Source organism: Physeter macrocephalus, chromosome 21, assembly GCF_002837175.3.
Source record: "Physeter macrocephalus isolate SW-GA chromosome 21, ASM283717v5, whole genome shotgun sequence".
In the NCBI taxonomy this organism is placed as follows: Eukaryota; Metazoa; Chordata; class Mammalia; order Artiodactyla; family Physeteridae; genus Physeter; species Physeter macrocephalus.
In genome coordinates this window covers 61,785,596-61,799,138 of record NC_041234.1, presented here as the reverse complement: position 1 = coordinate 61,799,138, position 13,543 = coordinate 61,785,596, and the positions used below count along the sequence as shown (strand labels likewise).

At 35.1% G+C, this 13,543-nt stretch overlaps 1 protein-coding gene across 2 annotated transcripts in view; it reads left to right on the top strand.

Moving 5' to 3' along the window:
- CHM (CHM Rab escort protein) overlaps positions 1 to 13,543 on the top strand; it is a 189,027-nt gene that overhangs the window by 83,099 nt on the left and 92,385 nt on the right. For both annotated transcript variants that reach the window (XM_024129495.3, XM_055081972.1), the window contains one exon: positions 1,364 to 1,589. In XM_024129495.3, the coding sequence (XP_023985263.1) occupies positions 1,364 to 1,589 (226 nt within the window). The remainder of the gene's footprint in view (positions 1 to 1,363; positions 1,590 to 13,543) is intronic.

Below are 13,543 nucleotides of genomic sequence, written 5' to 3'. Positions count from 1 at the left end.
TTAATTTTTTTCTCAGTCATTAAAAAATCTGTATGTTTTTTCATTTTTCCAGGATCACTTTTGCTTGGAATGTTGAATTATTTATTTTGATTGCTTAAAAACAAGCTAGATAGTATGGGGTGGGAAATCCCTGGACTAGGCGAAGACATGGATGGTTTCTAGTCTTGGCTTTGACCCATGTCACTGTGTGATCTGGGACCTGTTACTTCAGAGTGTGTTGAAAGTTGAATAGACCACTTTATTTTTTATTTTTATTTTTTTTTTTTTTTTGTGGTATGCAGGCCTCCCTCTGCTGCGGCCTCTCCCGTTGCGGAGCACAGGCTCCGGACACGCAGGCTCAGCGGCCATGGCTCACGGGCCCAGCCGCTCCGCGGCGTGTGGGATCCTCCCAGACCGGGGCGCGAACCTGGCTCCCCTGCATCGGCAGGCGGACGCGCCACCACTGCGCCACCAGGGAAGCCCTGAATAGACCACTTTAATATCAGAGCTTTACACTTAAAGTGCATTGAACTGGAAGAGTTATCCAAAATAGGAATATACTGACAAAAAAGTTACAATGAGAAATACAGCAGTTGTTTTTTTTTTATATTCGATGGAATATTAAAAGCCTAGCACTTGTTCTTAAAGCTTCAAGTCCATTAGATACTGCCAGATTGTTCTCCACAGTAGTATAAACGTATATTCTCTTAGGAAATTGTTATAATTTTTGTTTATATTATTTCTATAAAGTTTTTGTCTACCACTAACAGTCCAATTACATTTTTTCTGTTCTTGGCTTAAAGGAATAGTATTTAGGGGATCCTTATGTTTTGAGGTGTGATTATAAGGCAGTAAGACTGATTCCACTAGACATACAGAAATTATTTTCATTACTTTTTAGTCATAGTTCATTGTTCGTAGTTTTAGGAAGAAATAGCAATTCAAAAAATTCAAGTATTACTCTATCGTTTTCACCAAAAAAATTGCCATTTGTCATATTTAATATTTCAAAGTATAATTATTGGCATTATTCTGCAGTTTTAATGATAATAAAGTAAGATTATTGCCAACTGTGGAAACCTGTTGTGATGTTAATGAATTATTTAATACTTTTCTAATTTTTTAAATTCATAAAATACTAAACAAGGAATCATCATTTAAAGCTTAAAAATTGTATCATCAGTCCAATTAGGATAGTGAGATTGTTTCTAGTTTTTTTTTTGTCCCCCCACAATCAATGGTCTCTGTCTAAAATGTAATAATATTACCACCTGTGTCCTTTGCCAAGTGTTTTAAACAGACCTGATCTCATTTTTGTGCAATGGTTTTAAATGGAAGTTTGGTTTTGATTTTAATTGATAAATTTTCATCTTTCTTTTCATAGCCTATGAGGAAATTACATTTTCTGAATATTTAAAAACTCAGAAATTGACCCCCAACCTCCAATATTTTGTCCTACATTCAATTGCAATGACATCAGAGACAGCCAGCAGTACTATAGATGGTCTCAAAGCTACCAAAAACTTTCTTCACTGTCTTGGGCGGTATGGCAACACTCCATTTTTGTTTCCTTTATATGGCCAAGGAGAACTCCCTCAGTGTTTCTGCAGGTAAGACAGGCATTGGTTTTCTTATCTCTTTTAAACTGATACTTGAATAACAGATGAAAAATAGAAAGACAAAAATGAGATTTAGTCAAGATTTAGTATATGCAAACATATACTTTGTTATTCTACTCTTTTATAATCTGTTTTCCTGCCTACCTACTTACCTAAATGATATAATCAGTCTGGCCTGTTTTTGAACTTTATAAAATAGAATCATACTGTAAATTCCATTTTCCACTCAGTATTATGTTTCAAAGCATCATCCTTGTTGTGTGTGGTTATAGTTAAACTTATTTTCATTGCTACATAGTATTCCATTTTGAATATACCACAAGTTACTATTCCATTTTTCTGTTGATGGACACAGAGTTTTTCCAGTTTTTTGTTGTTATTAACATCCTGTGTATGTTTCAGAGTATACAAGTTCAAGATTTTCTCTAGCATACATATCTAGGAGTGGAATTACTGAGTCATGGGATATATGAAGGTTCATACAAGATAGTGCCCAGTTGTTTCTCCAGAGAGTTATACCAGTTTACCTCCCCCAGCAGTATATAAGAATTCTCATAGCTCTACATCTTTGCCAACATTTGGTGTTATCAGACTTTTTAATTTTTGTCAGTCTAATTCATATAAAGTATCATCACATTGTATTTTTATTTTACATTTCCTGGATTACTAACGAGGCTGAGCGTCTTCTCATGTGATTATTGGCTATTCATGTTTTCTCTTTCGGGAAATGCTTGTTCATGTCTTTTACCCATTTGTCTGTTGGGTTGTTGTCTTTTTCTTATTGATTTGTAGGTGTTTTTATATATTCTGAATACTTATCTTTTCTCAGTTAAATGTGTTGCTTGTATCTTGCCTTATGGTATTTATGATGCGTGGAGGTCATTAAGATTAATGTAGTCAAATATAGCAATCTTTTCTTTTATACTTAGCACTTTTGGGGGTAGTAGAGCATAGTAGTTAAGAACCTGGACTATGGAAACAGACTGCCTAGATTTAAATCCTTGCTCCTCTATTTATTAGCCATGTAACCTTGGACAAGTTTCTCAATCTCTTTATTATGTTTTTGTTTGTTTGTTTGTTTGTTTTTTGTTTTTGTTTCTTTTGTTTGTTTTTTGTTTTGCGGTAAGCGGGCCTTTCACTATTGTGGCCTCTTCCATTGCGGAGCACAGGCTCCCGGACGCACAGGCTCAGCGGCCATGGCTCACGGGCCCAGCCGCTCCACGGAATGTGGGATCTTCCCGTACCGGGGCACGAACCCGTATCCCCTGCATCGGCAGGCGGACTCTCAACCACTGCGCCACCAGGGAAGCCCCTCTTTATTATGTTTTGAAAGAATCAACTTTTGGGTTTTTTGATTCTCTTTGTCCTAGTTCATTAATTTCTGGTCTTTATTATCCTTTATTTTGCTTTCTTTGGGTTTTGTTCAACTCATCCCTCCCCTCCCCTGCCCTTGCATATTCTTAGGCTGAAACCTAATGAGTTAAATAGTCACCTTTTTAATTTTCTACTATAAGCATTAATATGGTAAAGTTCTAGCAATTGTTTTGAATCTTACACAATTATTATATATTATTTTCATTATCTTTTAATCCTAATTATCTTAATTTCCATTGTGATTTCTTCATTGACCCATGAGTTATGTATTTTAAAATAGCTAATCTGGTTGATTCTTCTGCTCTTACCATCTCATTTAATTCTACTGTGTATAGAAAAAATGTTTTTATGGTACTAATTCTTTGAACTTTATAACTTAGTATGTCATCAATTTTTATAATTTTTCCACATGTGCTCAAGAAGAACGTGTTTATCTAGTTGTTTGGTACAGGGCTCTCTAATTATTGCTCTTGAAGTCTTATAAGTCAAGCTTCGAGTGGTCATTTTCAAACTTTATTTTTATTGAAGTGTTTTTTCTTTGATCTGTCAATAATAGAGTGACGTATTTTGAAATCTCCCATTATGATTTTTGATTGGTCAGTTTCTCCCTGTAATTCTATCAATTTTTACCTGATATTTATTTTGAGGCAATTTATTAAGATCATATAAATTTATAATTGTTTAATCTTCCTGATGAATTTAATGTTTTGCATAGTCTGCTGACTTTCTCCATCCCTAATAATACATTTTTTTCTTAAAGTCTAGTTTGTCTAATATCAAAGAGCTACTCCAACTTTTTAATACTTGCCTGTTATATCTTTCTCCATCCCTTTATTTTTCAACTATATTTAGAGCTCTAAATAGCATATTATTACATATTTTTAATTCCATCTAACAATTTCTATCTTTTACCAAGTAGTGTAAGTGCAGTTAACAGGAGTCTGTTCCTTCCTTCTGAAGTATATAATTTTAAAAGTTCCTCTAGTTTATGCTCTGGGCAGTTAATGCTTTCTAGTTTGTGTGCATATGAAAATAACTTTTTTTTTTTGCCTTTTTTTCTTGAGTGAATATTTGTTAGGTAAACATTTCTACGTTGGCAGTTCTTTTCTCTCAGTACATTAAAATTTTATTCCACTGTCGTTTGGGTTCCATTTTTGTTGTTGAGATGTTTGTTGTCAGCCTAATTGTCATTTGTTTATAAGTGATATCTCTTTTTTCTCAGGCTGTTTTTAAGATATTTTGTCTACAGTGTTCTGCATTTTCACTACAGTGAATTTAGGTATTGGTTCCTTTGTATTTATCTAGCTTGGTATAGGTCAAACCATATGAAATTAACAATATTAAAACATTTTGACCTACAATTCCATATGGTTCAAACAATTACATTGCAAGTTCCTCTATCTGTGAATTGTCATTTATTATTTTAGAAAATTATCAGTCAGTATCTTGCAAATGTTGTTTTCATCCATTATCTCTTATTTTCACCTTTTTGGAACCACAAATAGGTATGTTTTAGAACTTAGCATTCTCTCTTCCATGTTTTTTAATCTCTCTTTCATATTTTCTATTTCCTTGTCCTTGCAGCTACATTCTGGGTACCTAATAAAGGTCTGTTTTCCAGTTTATTAATTCTCTTCACCTGTAACTAATCTGCAATTTAACCCTTTTTTTTAACTCCAATATTTTTATCGTTCATTTTTAGAAGTTCTGCTTTTTCCCCCCAAATCTTCCTTGTTATTGTTTGATAGTCTCTTTTGCTTGGTAATTTCTTTCATATACAGATATTTTATATTCTGCCATGTGTTGTTTCTGCTGATTTATGTTAATGATTTATTTCCTTGTGCCATGCTTATTTTTGACTGAGAGTTTGTATTTGATTGATTTTAATCTGTGGAAATCTGGGGGCCCAAATTAAGAATGCTTTCCTTCAAGAATTATTTGTGTTTTCCTTCAGCCAGAAGGCACTAAGACTTGGGACCATTCTAACTCCCTTCAGAGGGTCCTTGCTTAATAAAGAAACCCCAGATACAGCTCCCACACTGATACAGGCAACACAACTTTTTTTTTTTTAATTGCAGTGTTTGTTGCTCAAATCTTTGAGTTTAGCTCAGGGTTTGTACTGTGCATATGTGTGTTTGGGGTTGTGGATTTCCTATGGACATTTCTCTTATTTCCTTCACTCTCAGCAGTGCAATAAAAATTATGATTAATGTAAGAAATAGTCTTTTGTTAGTAATAGGAGGTCCCTTCACAGTATCTAGTCCAATATGTGACTTTATGAATGGTGGTAAGAATGTTATAAATTTGAAAGTAACTTAATTCTGAAAGATAGGTCTGTGTAATTCCAGACAAGTTCTTCCTCCTCCACCTATTGTCAAACTAGGGATGAATGGGCAGTGTCATGTCCCCCAGGACCAGAGGTCCTCCCATCAATTGAAACTAATAGGGGAGTTCTATGGGTTTCTTAATCATTCTTTTCCTCTTCCTGTGGCTTTGCTCGATTCAAAGGGAGCTACACTACTTTCTCTCATGTTCCCACTTGCCACTTACTCCTACAGAACTTTAGGGTAAGGAATAGGGACAGAATGAACAGGTCACTGGGGAGTGAGCAGAAGCTCACTGGCTTCCTTACCAGCACTTTATGAAAATGGAATATTTAACCTCATTCTTATTTTTTCACAAAATCCATTTATTTCCTTTCCTAATTCATATATTTGTAAATATATATTTAATGTTTGTTTATTTGTTGTTTTTAAGGGAAACAACATTTAAAAGTTTCATTTGTTTGTCCTGTACTGATAAAAAATTTGAATGACACCCTTATGTGTTGAATTCTAGACAAAAGAAATATTTTTCACCAAAGATGACTGTAACCTTCTTAAGGCTGAGGTTTTATCAGCCTTCTGTATCTTTTTATCCTCTGCAAGCCTATCTCAGAATTTTGTGTGTGGTTCATATTTAATGTTTGTTATAAAAATTATATCTCGCTCTCTCCAATTTGAAGTGAATTGAAATTTCAGGGAATGATATAATTAAATGTATATGTATATGTGTAGATAGATATTAAAGGCAACAACAAAAGACTGTTATGTTTGAAGTAGTATATTAAACTTTTGGGTGTTTCTTTGGTAATTAAGGCAACTCTGAGTTCTTCCTATATATTATATATATGAATCTGTGTGTTTATAAATTATAATAAAATGCATTTATAATAAAATGCATTTACTTGGCCTAAGGATATTAACTTTTAATTTTATATTTGATTCCCTGCATAATACTTTATAATTTCATATAAATATTGTTCTGTTTATATCCTAAAGTACTAACACTACCACCATCTATACATCATAGTCTACACTTTTTATCACCAGGTTATCAGAATTAGGTATCACCTGTTCTGTGATTTCTAACCACCGTTTTATATTCTGTTTTAATATAACCCTCTTAAGCATTTCTCACAGCCAGCTACAGTGTGTTCTCATCAAGGCTACTGTTATAAATGGCATGCATGCATATTTATGTGAAGGATTCAAATACTTTTGTAAGTCATATCCTTGCATTCTAAATGAATTCTGCATAAACAGTGTAACATTTTAACTACTGGAGATAACTTTCATGAATGAACACCCTTTGAGGTTTTTATCAATTTAAATAGGTAGGGTTTTTTTTCAGCAAAGAAAATGAAGCTTATTTATTGTACTACCTACTACCCATTGATATGTCAAGATACATAAATTGGACCATACTGGAAGAAAGTCATTGAAACCTATATATTTGTCTAGTCTAGCAAGCCATAGAATTTCCCCTACTGTATATTAGTTGGTTAATATTTTTTCTGGCACACTGGGCAGGATATGTATGCAGTATATAGGTTTTTAAACTCTCACACTATATCTTCCAAACAGAAGTTCTTTTTAAGCCCTAACCAACTAATTTGTTTCTGTTTTCTGTGTGGTTGGTAACATGGTAGCCTTTAGAACTACTTTCTAGTTCAGAATGGGTTTCATATACTGTGTCATGTTTTCATAACCTATGAAATGGACCTGAGGGAGCAAACAAACTCTACATTTTTTTTTAATATATAAATAGACTTAGACTGCCCGGAGATTGTTACTTGTTTTTTGTAAAGAGAGAGAATTTAACTAATAGTTTACTAGGTAATTCAGCCTTCCATTCTTCAGATTTCAGCCTACATTTTATTTCCTTTTTTTCCTTTAATGTAGTGGGATTGTTAAAACATACAGAATGAGTATGTTTTACTTTTAACATGTAATATAAAGTGCGTGTGTGTGTGTGTGTGTGCGTGTGTGTGTGTAAGATCACCACCGAATATTTTGTACCAGGTATTCGCATTCAGATATCATTTCCCTGAGTATTGTATATAGAAAATTGAATAGATGCATGATCTACCTCAGGAAATTGTGGAACACACATTGATTAACTTAGAGCTTTTTTTTTCTTTTTTTTTTTTAATTTTTATTTTATTTTTTTTTTTGCAGTACGCGGGCCTCTCACTGTTGTGGCCTCTCCCGTTGCGGAGCACAGGCTCTGGACGCGCAGGCTCAGCGGCCATGGCTCACGGGCCCAGCCGCTCCGCGGCATGTGGGATCCTCCCAGACCGGGGCACGAACCCGCATCCCCTGCATCGGCAGGCGGACTCGCAACCACTGCGCCACCAGGGAAGCCCCTAACTTAGAGCTTTTTAAAAAATAGAATGAAAGAACACCAAAAGTCCAAAACATATAAGTAACTTGCTCAAGATTATAGGAATAGCATGGAACAACAGGAAAGGGAATCTCCCATTTGATACATTCAATCAGTAATGGCAGAAAGAATGATGCCCCAAATGGGCCACATAGATGCTACTATGATTTTGTCATACCATGGAATTTGTTTTTTAATATAAAGTGTAAGTTATTTTATATTTTGTCTTTTTTCCTCTGCTTTAAAAAAATAACTTCTTTAGTCCAAAGTCCAAGATCAAAACATACACTTTACTGAATGTTGTATTGTTCCATTTGGAGAACTCATAGTATAAAACATCTCTCAGACCAAAGTAACCTGCTTATTTTGTTCTGTAATAACCAAGTTTTTTTATTCAGAGAATTTTCAGAAATCTAAGAGATGTTTGTTAACCTGGATCAACATATTTGAAAACCAAGAGAAGCCTTAAAATTGATGAAAGATTATACTGATGGAAAATTTTATGAGTTTATTTATGGCTTCAACTGCATGTGAAGTCAGAAAAAGCAAAATTGAGATGGCCTTTTTACTGTCTGCCCCCAGTGTTCTTACCCCTTCACCTCAACAAGTGTGGGCTAGATTATGGATCTAGATTCTTTAATGGTACATTTTTTCCCCCTCAACAGCATTCTCCTTAATCTCTCCTCTTGTAAAAATCTCCCTACTATTTTGCTAGTGATATAACAGAAAAACTTAGAGTTGGAACAATGCTGTTATATTGTTTTGACTGGTTGTCTAATTTTACAAATGAGGAAAGTTAAGGTAAAGAGAGGCTGAGACTAGAAACCAGATTTCCTGGTGTGCATTCTACACAACTCACTTCTTCTACAATGTTTCTTTAAATAATGTTTTCTGGAAAAAAGAGGAGATAGTTAATTAAAATATTGTTATTTGGGGGAGATTTTTAAATTTTTGTGGTTTAACAACTTGTAATTTGCTATGATTTCTTTTCTCACAGTCAATGCATAGTCATTCCCCCACCACCACCCACCACCACCACAAAAAAGGCAGGAGAGAATAAGGGCCATTCTTACCGTGTTCTAGAAACATGTTCTGATTCTATGCCCAATAGGAAATACCAGTTTAAATGAATAAAGAAATTATGTCAACTTCCCAAATTTACCTAATTGATAAAGGTAAAAGGAGAAACAGACCATGAGCAAATCGATCTCCCCCCCACCCCTATAACTTGTATGTATGCATTTGATAAACAGTAATGCAGATGAGCCCAGTAGCAGTTATGTTTTATACGTTTTGGGGACTAGTTAGCATTGATCTGTTTTATGCTCCAAATCCCATTGGTTTCCTCCCACAGTGTCATAAGTAGAACTCCACGATACACCTAGGTGCAGAATCTGGCCCTATGTCTAATTGTTGGTAGATTTGAACAATCCAAATGTATGTGTGTGTTTGTTTATGTAAAGCTTGATTATTGAATCAAGCCTTAAATATTTGAAATTAAATGTTAAAAAATTGCCAGAGTGAATTAAAAAGAAACGGATTAATTAATTGAACATCAAGTATATAAATCATATGGTTAAGAAATATTTTCATAGTGGATCGCTACACACTATTTTGCAGCAGTGCTGCTGAATGGAACTGCATTGAAATATACCAAAGGTTCTTAATCTAGGCTCCATAGGTCCTTGGAACTTATATATAACAGGTTATATGTATATCTTTATAAAAATATTTGTAGTTTCATCAGATTTTCACAGGCATCCATGACCTAATAAGGGTTGAGAACCATTGTTAGGAATTTTCTATAAAAGAAAGCATTATTTTTTTACTCAGATAATCATCCTTAAGAGCTTATAAAAAGAAGAGGTTCTAAAGAGTGAATAGCAAAGGTGCTTCTGGGCTCTAAAGACCGTGGAGAGATGGGAAAACTTGAAAATATTGCTATTGGAACTGTAATTTGCAAGCACCTCTTTGGGTGGATGCAAGCAGATATCTGTGCTCTAGTGGTGTGGAGGAGAAGTAAGTTTAGTGCAGTGAACCAGAGTGTACATTTTAGAGCCAGACCAATGGAGTCAAATCTCGGTTTCAACATGTACTAGCTGTGTATCATTGCGCAAGTTATTTAACCTTTCTGTGTTCCAGTTTCTTCAATTTTTCCATGGGGATAATAATAGTAGTATCTACCTCATAGGTTGTGAGACTTAAAGTGAATTAATATCTAGAAAGTGCTTAAACAGTGCTTGCCTTAGTAAGTACTACATAAGTGTTAGGTGTTATTACTCTTACTGTTACTATGATTATGATGATTACTGCTGCTGTTGCTGCTGTTGTAGAATGCTACCAGGGCAAGTATGAGACCAAGTTAGGGACTGAGCTAGATTTGTGTTCTAATCCAGTGGGTCAACAAACTTTTTCTGTAAGGGTCAGATAGTAAATAGTTTAGGCTTTGCAAGCCATATGGTTTTGGTTGAAACTATTTGCAGTCTTAGACAGTATGTAAAAGAATGAACGTGGCTGTGTTCCAAAAAAACTTTATTTACAAAAATAGGAGGCAGTTTTTCTGACCCTAGTGTAATCAACTGGATAGACTTGTGCCTACAAAACATAATAATAATTTTTTTAAAAAACCCTGATGTTAGGAAATTATACAAAATTGCCTGAGTGCAATACCTGGTATTTAATAGTCATTCATTAAGTATTTGATGGATAAATGAGTGAATAGTTGGTATTTATGAATTGCTGCAAAAATTAGGTGTTAAAGGGCCCATAGAGCAGTATTTCTCAAGCTTTCACTTACGTCAGAATTTAACAGATTACTGTGTCCCATTCCCAGAGTTTCTGACTTGTAGATCTGAAGTGGGGCCTGGAAATTTGCATTCTAATAAGTTTCCAGATGTTGTTGATGCTGCTTGTTTAGGGAACACTGTTGAAGAGGAAGCAGCCAGGAGAATTGCTCTCCGGGCCCAATTCTAATCAACAAGAAGGAAAAGATTTAGTTAATGTGACAGAAAACTTGTGAAGAAGCATCTCTGTCATTTGTTATAAGTTTGATTATTTTCATTTCTTCCCATTTTAATTTAACAGCTATTTTTTAAGCATATGTTCTCTGCTTTATACTCTCCTAGGTGTAGTGGATATATATGAAAAAGAATATTGACATAGTCAGACTTTGATGGCAGTGTCAATAGTGTTTACTGTAGTTGAGGAAAGAAAATAAAATGCACACTCATGGACCAGTTAAAGAATAAGAAAACATATTTCATCAGGTTCCAGAATGTGCAATGCAGGAATGAATGCCATCAGTACTCAGAAATGATTTGAAGGAGCCTAAACAGATATGACATGAAATTAATTTAATCAAAGCACACAGATGACACTTAGGAAGTTATAGGAGTCTCAGACTGCTCTGTTAACCCATCCATTTCTAGAAAAGAGCAAGAAGATTGGGCTCTACTCTATGCCAAGAACCATCAGTGGTCTGACCCCACCTTGTCATTGAACATGGTCCATTTCTGTGAGATACATAATTGTTCTAGAGGCTCTTGATTTAGGCTAGAGTTTCTCAATTGAAGTATTGTTGACATTTTTGGCAGTATAATGCTTTGTTGTGATGTTGGAAGAGCTGTCCTATGCATTTTAGGATATTTATTTAGCAGCATCTCTGGCCTCTATCCAGTAGATGACACTACCTTCACCTACCTACTTGTGACAGACAAAAATATCTCCAGACATTGCCAAATGTCCCCTGGGGCAAAATAATCCCTGTTTGAGAAATACTGGTTTAGTCCAACTCAGTTAATATTTAATTTGGTGTAGTCTACTCTAGTTAAATGTTGACAGGCAGGGAGAATAAAATGTTCTTTCAGGTCTTTCTTACAATCTTCTTACTCAACTTTTGGTTCTATAATCTGGAACTATGTAAAAATTCTTTAAGGAACAGAACAGTTTAAAATCTCTTGGCACTTGAATCAATGGAATAATTCATGTAGGTCATTTAGCAAAGTATACCTGTCAGGAGATGTTAAATAGCCATTAAAAAGCAAATTTTGGGGTAACATATAATCTTAGTAGGTAGGAAAAAAATGAAAATACTGAAAAAAAATAATAAAGCACACAGACACTCACTTTTATAAAGAAATGCAAGCCCTATTTCCCACCCTAGAATTCCACCCCCAGAGTTAACCATTGTTAAGTTAGTTGCATATCTTCCCATATTTCCCATGCTTATACAGATATCTGTGTATGAACATGTATGTATATGCATACTTAAAATGTTAAGGGCTGAAGAGTTCTCTGGTATATGGACCTATATGCCATAATTTATTTAATCATTTTCCTATTGGTGTCATCATGCTTAATAAAATTATGTCTTTATTATATAAGAAATATAGGGACTTCCCTGGTGGTCCAGTGGCTAAGACTCTGTGCTCCCAATGCAGGGGGCCCGGGTTCGATACCTGGTTGGGGAACTAGATCCTGCCTGCATGCCACAACTAAAGATCCCGTGTGCCGCAACTAAAGATCCCGTGTGCCACAACTAAAGATCCCACGTGCCACAACTAAAGATCTTTTCACCACCACTGTTACCTAAAGCTTGCTAGGTTAAAAGTGTTGCCGGAGGCCAGAGCTACTACATTCCAGGCAGTAAAAAAAATGATGTCAGGAGCGTAAACACTGACAGGTTCTAGTTGCTATGTAACTCCTGCTAAGCCTGCTCTTGGCATTTATCTTCTTATCCAGGTCCCATCCACTGAAAGGTGGGTACCTTGGGAATACACAGGATTGGCTGATAGGAAGTCAGAAAACCTTAGTCTTGGGACTTCCCTGGTGGTCCAGCGGTTAAGACTCTGCACTCCCAATGCAGGGGGCATTGCAGGGTTCCACCCCTGGTCAGGGAACTAGATCCCGCATGCCACAACTAAAGATCCCACGTGCCACAACTAAAGATCCCACGTGCCACAACTAAGACCCAGTGCAGCCAAAATAAATAAATATATTTTTTTAAAGAAATATAATTTCATGTACAGAAATTTTGGAAAACAGGAACAGAAGTATTACTATTGATTATTATAGTTAAATCCCATCACCTGTTAACAATAACCACACTAAATATTTTGGTATATTTTCTTTTCCTTTCTTTCAGTCCACACATTTAAAGAATACATGTAATTACAATCCTCTTAATTTTTTTTAAATTTGGCCATCTTCAATTATAGCATAAGCCAACTTATAGCCATCATCTTAAAAACACATATCTCAGCTTAAAATAGACAGCAGTGGAAGGCTGATTTAATAATAGGTGTTCTTCAAATTCAGAGGTCCTTAACTTGGCTTCCAATGCCTGGAATAAATCACCTGGGTTTCAGGAGTTTGGGGGTAAATACCCTGAAATCGCATGCCAAATTTTGTGTGTGTAATGTGCATAGCTGCATTTTTTAGGAGGTTCCTAGTTTCTATCAGTGTCTCAAGGGGTGTATCACCCCTCAAAAAGGTTAGGAACCACTGGAATGTACTATTTCAATTGAGAACTGTCCTTATTAAATTAGAATAGCATTGTAGAATAGGTTAACCAAAAGCTTGTCTCCCAATAGTTTGAGGACTATTTTTTGAATAGGCTTTTTATAAACTGTAAAATCCTAGAGGGTAAAGTAAACACAGTGACATACCTCATTTTTTGAGTCTTTTGTATATGATTTTCAAGACAGTTTTCCCTCTAGTTAATAGTTGATATTGGCATGGAGATGATACATAAAGTATAGGGGGTAAGCGTGATGATGTTTGTATGATCACTTGTTTGTTTTTCCCTTGAGGAGAGAGTATTGTGTGGGATAAACTGCAGGGTGGTGAGATAATCCATCATTTTGAAA